Below are 8,957 nucleotides of genomic sequence, written 5' to 3'. Positions count from 1 at the left end.
ATGGAGGTGCATCTCCAAGGGACTAAAGGAGCAGAAGGAGGTGCTTTTAGCTTAACCCTCCATGTATGGGTAGCTCAAGTTGGAATAATTCAGTGACCAGAAATGCCATATACCTCCTGTCTCTGCCTGTGTGTGCTAAGTTGCTTCAGTTGTACCTGACCTTATGGATTGTAGCCCACCAGGGTCCTCTGTCCATGGGGTTCTCCATGCGAGAATACTGGAGTGGGTTGCCATGCCCTCCTCCAGGGATCTTCCCTACCCAGGGATCGAACCCATGTCTCTTATGGTCTCCTGCTTTGGCAGGCAGGATCATTACCACTAGTGCCTCGTGGGCCCACAGCTAATTATGCTGTCATAGGGCTCCCTTAGTAGGACAGCAGAGGGCAAGCTTCCTGGCCCCAGGTGATGGATTCCCTTCACTTGGAGCCAGCAAGTCCAGTCCAGAGTGACAGCAGCAGGAGAATTGTGTTCTGGGGAAGTCCCTCAATCTCCCCTTCCTGAGACACCCAGGGTCTGTCATTAACCCTGCTGGAGGAGCTTGGCTTGGTATTTTCTTCTCAGGGAGCCCAGACAGACAGGTTATATCATGCTGATGCTGTCATTTCTTCATCCGAGCCTCACGGGATCTTCTGAAAGGAGGATCCTGCTTTCATTCATGTCAGAAGATTGTCACGCCCCATTGAGGTAGCTGGCACTCCCTAACATGCCAGATAAATGTCTCCTGCTTTGTCATAGCCCGTCATTGCTCTCGGGAGCTGCTGGAGCTACTATACAGTCCCCTGTGCTTTCTGTATAGGTGCTTTCCAACTGAGAGCTGGAAGGTTCCTTGACTCTAGAGCCTTCTCTCTTTTCGGTGTTTGAGGATTCAGTGGAGGGGTGGAGCTGTGCTGGGCTAGGTGCTTCTTAATGGGGGGCTGCTAGGACCCTGGCAGATCTACTTGACTCGGGTCCCTCCCCTGTTCCTAGGCAGATGCATTTGCCAGTGGGATTGGGGAGGGCTGCTGGGAGGAGGTGACCCAGACTTCAGGGAGCTGTGGGCTATTTGAGGTCATAAGTCATGCCTGACCTTGGAACCTCTAGGGGGAATATGGTCCCAAGCTGGATCCCTGGGAGGAGGAAAATTCTGCTTTACATGCTCTCCTTAAGGTTGCCTTGAGGTTTTGTCCCAGAAGGTGCCTCAGATCTTGGTATCAGTCCAGGCTTCCTGGCTCCTTGCCCAGAATCAGGACATTAGGAACTAGTTTCCTGGGAGGCTCTTGAAATGTCTTCTAATGCTCAGATCTCCTATCACTGTCCCCCACAGGCACTGAGACTTCCCCACTATGGCATGTTTTCTGGGAGACGATGGAGAAGTCTATACATCAGGTGATGTTGGCATGGGGTCTGGAGGCCAGGAACATTCATGCCTGTCTTTTCTGAACACCCCAGGCTCCTCTGCCCCTTCCTGTGTACAGTCCTTACCACCCAAGGCTATCCATTTCCCATTGGAACGTGAGGGTGAGGACCATTTCTTATTCACTGCTCTGGGTCCAGACCCAGGCTTGGGCCAAACCCAAAGCATCAAAGAGAGTAGCTGGGCCTTGACACATGTGTATTTATGGGGATGAGAGTTTACCTTCTTAGACCAGTTATGGCCTTTCTCTTCCTCAACAGAGCCCACAGTTTCAGTGGAAAGAAATGCTGGGTTCACGGGTCATGTGAGAGCTGCCAGTTTTAATGTGCAAACCCTGAACCATCCTTCCTGAAAGACCTGGATTAGATCATTCTCCTGGTGGTGGTTTAGTCGCTAAGTCATCTCTGATTCTTTGCAATCCCAGGGACTGTATCCCACCAGGTTCCTCTGTCCGTGGGATTCTCCAGGCAAGAATACTGGAGGGGGTTGCCATTTCCTTCTCCAGGTGATCTTCCCCAGGTCTCCTACATTGCAGGTGGTTTCCTGGGTTTCAGGCAGATTCTTTTTTTTTTTTTTTTTAATGATCAGGCACATTCTTTACCAACTGAGCCTTCCTTCCTGAAAGACTTGGATTAGATGATCTTTCTCCTAACATCTGGTAAAGCAGCCTTCATCATGTTGGGGCTTTTTAAAAGTTATTCTTTTCCATTTACACAGCAATGGATCGTCCCAGACCTGTAGAAGTCTCCGACTTGAGTCAGCAGGTGTGGCTCCTTCAGGGACAGACCCTCGTGGTAGTTCCTCGGAGCAACAATGTGGGGCCAGGTAAGTGACAGGTCATTGTGTAGCTGCTCCTTGGAGCAGCCTCACATCAGTGCAGCTGGGATGTTTGCACCATCCTTTTATTAAAGTGTGGCTTTATAGCAGAGACATCATTTGGCTGACAAAGGTCTAAATAGTCAAAGCTATGGTTTTTCCAGTAGTCATACATGGATATGAGAGTTGGACCAGAAAGAAGACTGAGTGCCGAAGAAATGATACTTTTCAACTGTAGTGCTGGAGAAGACTCTTGAGAGTCCCTTGAACTACAAAAAAATCAAACCAGTCAACCATAAAGGAAATCAACACTGAGTATTCATCAAAGGACTGTTGTTGCAGCTGAAAGTCCAATACTTTTGCCACCTGATGCGAAGAGCCAAGTCGCTGGAAAAGACCTTGTTGTTGGAAAGGACTAAGGCAAAAGGAGAAGAGGGAAGCAGAGAATGAGATGGTTGGATGGCTTCACCAATTCGATGGATATGATATTGAGCAAACTCTGGGAGAGAGTGGAAGACAGAGGAGCCTGGTGTGCTGCAGTCCATGGGATTGCGAAGAGTCAGACACAGTCTAGCAACTGAACAACAACCCCTGGAGGGGAAAGAATTTCACATCTGCCCAGGAAGAGGTGTCTTGGACCATGGCAAAGAGAGCAGAGGGAGTGGAGTAGCTTTTGGGGGAGCAGGAGAGCTGCTTTCAGTGATCTGAAGGCCTGTCCTAAGGAAAAAGAGTGGCTGGTTTGCCCACCTTCCTATGTCCTAAGAGGACTAATTGGGTGGATTGCACAGAAGGCCGATTTCAACATCAGTTAGGCAAAACTCGCTAATGAACAGAACCTTCCAAGGATCAGAGGGGTTGCTTGGGGTTGGGGCTCCTTGCCTCCATGTGTTCGAGCAGAGGTTGTGAAAATCCCGAGGGTGGGGTCTGCCTCCTCTGCCTGTGCCCCATTTCCTGGAGCAGTGACTGGTGCTTGGTGTGACTGGGTGAATGGATGAACGAATGAATATGAGGCTGAGCACTCTGTGGGGCTGGGGTAGAGGGATTATACTCTTAAGGTCTCTTCCAGCCTTGCCTGTAAGATCTTGGTCTATTGTAATTGCAAAAGGTCATTGACACCGTAACCCCTCTTATCTGACAGTCACTATCACCATTATGCCTTGCAAGTATCCGGAGTCTCTTGAGAAAGGCAAAGGGGTTCCTATTTATTTGGGAATAAAGCAACCAGAAATGTGTCTATATTGTGAGGACATTGGTGGAAAGCCCACATTGCAGTTGAAGGTAAGTGACAAAGAAAAATAATGTTAGAAAAAACCCAACTTCTTTTCTCAGAAGTTGATTTGTCAGGAAATCTAATTTTATAATTAAAAAAGAAATACTTAGAGTCATGTGCATGCAATAAGCTTTTTTTTTTTAAACAAACAAATTTTTATTTGTTTAGTTTTGGCTGTGCTGGGTCTTTTTTTTTTTTTTTTTGCTGTGTGGGGTTTCTCTAGTTGCAGTGAGTGGAGGCTCTTTTCTAGTTGTGACGGATGGGCTTCTCATTGTGGTGGCTTCTCTTGTTGCAGAGCACGGGCTCTCTAGGCACGTGGGCTTCAGTAGCTATGGTGCGTGGGCTCATTAGTTGTGGCTTCTGGGCTCCAGGGCACAAGCTTGGTAGTTGTGGCATGGTTTAGCTGTTCCTCGGCATGTGGGATCTTCCCAGAACTAGGGATTGAGACTCTGTCTCCTGCATTGGCAGGAGGATTCTTTACCATAAGCCACCAGGGAAGTCCACGTTTTCCTTATTTTTAACTGCCTGTTATAAAACAACTTGTTTCTGAAACTTCAGTTTATAGCCATTCAATTTAATTCAACACCATCCAATCCAAGTCAGCAAATGTGTGCATTCTAACTGGCCTCCAGCACTGTTGTAGGCATTTGAACATCATCAGTGCAAAGAATGGCAAAGAGCCTTGCCTTCCTAGGGTTTACATTCTAGTGGAAGACAAGAAATGGTCCACAAGAAGCATAATCATGGGTAAGCCTGTGACATGTTAAAGGGGGTTATGTTGTCTGGGAAAGAATAATATAGAACTGGTAAAGAGACTGGTGGTGCCAGAAAGAGCTAGAGCCTGGCTTCATGGTAAATAGTACAACAGGTGTTATTGCAAAGGTGAGATTTTATTGGACAGGAAAGGAAGCAAAAGTGTGAGCCAACAGAGTGTCCAGTGAGGGCAAGTTCAAGGACCGGGAGTGAGTTGGGGAGGAGGCAGAGTTCAGAGAAAGGCAGATAGTAAAAGAGCTTTCCCACTTTTGTAAGGACTTTAACCTGTCAATCAATTAATTCATTCAACATACATGCTAGACTCTAGGTTCATCCACATCACTACAAAGACCCAATTTCATTCCCTTTTATGGCTGTGTAATATTCCATTGTATTTATCTACTACTATGTGTAAGATCGGAGAAGGCAATGGCATCCCACTCCAGCACTCTTGCCTGGAAAATCCCATGGACAGAGGAGCCTGGTGGGCTGCAGTCCATGGGGTCGCTGAGAGTTGGACACGACTGAGCGGCTTCCCTTTCACTTTTCACTTTCATGCATTGGAGAAGGAAATGGCAACACTCCAGTGAACACTCCAGTGTTCTCGCCTGGAGAATCCCAGGGACGGGGGAGCCTGGTGGGCTGCCGGCTATGGGGTTGCACAGAGTCGGACATGACTGAAGCGACTTAGCAGTGGCAGCATGTGTAGGATAGACAGCTGGTGCAGCACAGGGAGCTCAGTTGGGTGCTCCATGATGACCTAGAGGGGTGCAGTTGGGGGTGGGGCTGGGAGAGAGGTCCAAGAGGAAGGGGATATATGTACACATAGGGCTGATTCACTTTGTTATGCAGCAGAGACTAACACAACACTGTAAAGCAACTATACTCAAATTAAAAATATATACAAAAAATTAAAAATTAACTCAATCCAAATTATTAGAATGTTTTGAATAGAAGAGTTTCATGAAAGGACATAGATTTTAAAAGGATTATTTTGGCTGCTACTTGAGAGCAGGGTGTGAAGGACAAGACAAAATGCCCCTTGGAGGCTTCAGGGTGACCCAGGTGTAATCTGAGAGTCTACTGGAGGAAGAGGGATGATGGTCAGAGTCTTGAAATACTTTAAATTGAGGCCATAGAATTTGCTGACAGAGTGAATATGGTGTGTGATGAAGTAGATGAGGATGGAACAGTACGTTCTGTTCTGTAGGCAAGCGCTAGATGGTTTAGACCCTGCAGGTTTTGTTAAAGGCCTTAAATTATATGCTAATTATGAGAACATCATTCAAGACATTTAAGCGGGATGGTAACATGGTCATATGTATTCAGTTATTTCAGTTTACAGTTCATTCAACTGCTTTGAGGAGAATGGGTGGTGGGGATGGAACAGGTGTGGGAGAGGGTGTGAGAAGCGGCTCAATTCAGCAAAGATTTTGGAACTAGGGTTTACAGGTCTTGCTACTGAGTTAGATGCTAAGAGGTCAAAGAAAGGAGTATCAAGGTTGGCTTCTTGGGTTTTGGCTGTCCACAGAGTGGGACAGATTAAATGGAAGTTATTAACTGAATAAAGAAATCGTTTGGAAGAAGTCCCCTTATTCAGGGTAGGATGTGGCTGAATTATGGGCCATTCTATTATCTCTTTGGAGATCTTGGATATAATGTAATTTACTTAGAAATACTTATCTTACCTAAAATAACAATATGTAAATATATAAATATATACACCTACAAATATCTTTCTGTATACAATATGGAAGATTTTTTCTGATTATTCTATATTCCTTTGTTCCTTTGAGTGCAAGTCCTTTGAGATTTTAGACCCTCTTGTGCCTTTCTCACGGCTTTGACCTTTCTCATATGTTTGACAACTAATTAGAAAACTATACACCCCATCCTTCTAGTCCTTTGCCAGAACAATGGTTCTTACAGGAGGGGGTCTCTCATGGATGCAGCTTGGGTGAGAGAGGACCTTGGCTTCCTGCTGCAAATTTGCATCTCCTTCCTTTTCCTTGGGGGAGAGGGGGTCTTCTCCGCCTCTAATGTGAGGTAACTTCCAATTTGTAATTCAAGTGTGGCCACTTATTCGTGAACCTGTGCCTTGTGTCACTTCCATGCCACCTCTGGATTTGAGCGTGAAGGCTGGGAAGGTGAGATTTTGTGTGTGCCCACTTCGTTGTTCCTTTGAAATGTATTTTCCTAGGCTTGCTCTAATGGATGGATAGGGTTGCTCAAACGTTGGAACATTTATAGGTTGTGTGCAAGGAACCTTGAACTGCAGGGCTTCCAAGGTGGCTCAGTGGTAAAGAATCTGCCTCTCAAAACAAGAGATGAGGGTTGAAGCCCTAGGTTGGGAAGATTCCCTGGAGAAGGAAAGTATTCTTGCCCGGAGAATCCCATGGACAGAGAAGCCTGACAGTCTACAGTCTGTGGGTTCTGGAAAGAGTCAGATATGACTTAGCAACTAAACAACAACAACCTTGAACTACTCAAACAGCCTCTGTTTCTCCTTCTGGCATTTTCTGTCCCGTTTCAGAACCAGAAGATATTGGATCTGTACAACCAAGCCGAGCCTGTGAGGCCATTCCTTTTCTACCGTGAAATGACAGGCAGTACCTCCACATTTGAGTCTGTGGCCTTTCCTGGATGGTTCATTGCCTCTTCCGAGACAAACCAGCCCATCTTTCTCACTTCTGAGCTGGGGAACATGTACAATACTGCCTTCCAATTAGATTTCAAGGTTTGAACTCAGCCTAGAGGTGGCAACTTGGTCTTATCATTTCTAGCACTCAATGTCTTTGTCTGTATTATCTCTGTGTCATTTTCATCCATGCTTAGAGGTGGGCTTGACCCCATTCTCATCTTATTTTATAAAAGGAGAAGAAGCAATGACTCTATGGAAACCAAGGAATAGAATGTGGGCTCAGAAGCAAAGGAGGTGGGTGGTGTGTGGCTCTCCTTTTCAGCTGCAACGGTCCATCCCTCAAGCCATCTGTACAAACGTATCAGGACCCTAAAACAGTAGGACTCTCTCCTGGGTATGGTTATGAAGAAGCCTCAGAGCTCATGAGTCTTACCCAAGATACTGGGACTAGCTTGGAGCTGATCTTTCTACTATGCTTTGTTTCCTGATGGTATTACATTTCCCGTAATCTCTATATGTTTCCAGTACTTTGCAAGGGTTAATACATCATTTTAAGGGTTAGAGTCTTGTAAAAGAAAATAATTCTTAATGGAATTGAATTATTTTTGTCTAATTCTAATGTGTTACCATAAAGCCAGGGCTTCCCTTGTGGCTCAGAGGTAAAGAATCCATCGGCAGTGCAGGAGCCTCAGGAGACATGGGTTTGATCCCTGGGTTGGGAAGATCCCCTGGAGGAAGGCATAGCAACCCACTCTAGTATTCTTGCTTGGATAATCCCATGAACAGAGGAACCTGGCAGGCTACAGTTCATGGTATCGCAGAGTCAGACATGACTGAAGTGACTTAGCACACGTGCACTCACCAGAAAGCCAAATATAAACTCTAGGTTGTTTATATAATAAGAAAGCTAAAACAGATATAAAATGAAATAGGAAACAAGGAGCAAGCTGAAATTAGCAAGAGGAATTAAATGAGGACACCACAGTGGGTCAGCCTGGGGCTTAGCTGAAGGAAGCAGGGTCCTTATCAATGGTGATAGGGTTGGGTGGTGGGGATATTTCATGTAAAAAGGCACTACTATTTACTATTTTCTGTAGAATCTCATGCCTTGCTTTCTTTTCTTTTTAGGAACTCTTACCATCTAACTAACTCCCTCTAAAAACTGCAGTAAAAGGTGTCTTTTTGGGGAACGGAGAGCCTAAATTCTTCACCAGCCATGCTTCAGATGTTACATTGTGATGAAATGAAACAACTGATTTAGGGTATAATTGTAGAAAGATGTAGCTCAGATCTGGTTCTGCATATCATAGATTTCTTATTCTGACTCTGATACTACAAATGCAGAAGATGATGTTTGCTTAAATGCAGTCCACACAATAACACCAGTAATGAATTTTTTAAAATGAAACTTTCATTAAAGTAGTGGACAATCATACCACTTACTCTACGAGGCAGGCTAGTAAGCAGTCAATAAGCACTGACTTAACACAGTGTCTCTTGATTCTTAAAAGTTTTCTTCTTCAATGAAATACTTTTTCAGCATGCAGTTTTATAAAAGTCAACATTAATGTGGACACAAAGCTAATTAGTTCTGGAATATCAATAGAAGAATTACTCATCGGATATTTAGTACTACACTCACTGCCAATAAATGGTGACACACTGTTACATCTGCTGATTTGCATCATTACATTGTCAATTGTTACATGTGATGGTTGGGGTCTGATGACACATTCCCTTGTGACATGATTATGATTCTGAGTGCCATGGCATAGCCAGTCCCACCAGGGGCTGTGTGGTGATGCAGTTTCCTCATCTCCTTTCTCTACTATGGAATCTCTGTTCATGCGGGCACTATGATACCTTTGTCAACTGGCATGTATAAGAGCTTCAAAACTCTAATAAGGTGATGCCTTGTGGCTGGCCTCAGGGGTAAAGTGGTCATTCTGGTCACCCATAAGAGATTCTGACAACATATTTAGAACATACTCAGAATGAAAAATGGGGCTTCTCTAGTGGCTCAAATGGTAAAGAATCTGCCTGCAATGCAGGAGACATGGGTTCGATCCCTGGGTCCAGAAGAT

The 8,957-nt window shown here is 45.1% G+C and overlaps 1 protein-coding gene across 1 annotated transcript; it reads left to right on the top strand.

Moving 5' to 3' along the window:
• Nucleotides 1–2,112: 2,112 nt before the first annotated feature.
• Nucleotides 2,113–6,975, top strand: IL36G (interleukin 36 gamma). The gene is made up of 3 exons (XM_069581918.1): nucleotides 2,113–2,218; nucleotides 3,348–3,487; nucleotides 6,766–6,975. Exons 1-3 carry the CDS (start codon nucleotides 2,113–2,115, stop codon nucleotides 6,973–6,975), a joined length of 456 nt encoding a protein of 151 aa, XP_069438019.1.
• The last annotated feature ends 1,982 nt before the right edge of the window (nucleotides 6,976–8,957 follow it).

This window comes from Ovis canadensis, chromosome 3, assembly GCF_042477335.2.
Source record: "Ovis canadensis isolate MfBH-ARS-UI-01 breed Bighorn chromosome 3, ARS-UI_OviCan_v2, whole genome shotgun sequence".
Classification (NCBI taxonomy): domain Eukaryota; kingdom Metazoa; phylum Chordata; class Mammalia; order Artiodactyla; family Bovidae; genus Ovis; species Ovis canadensis.
The sequence above is the reverse complement of the archived record's forward strand: the minus strand, read 5'-3'. Positions and strand labels throughout refer to the sequence as shown.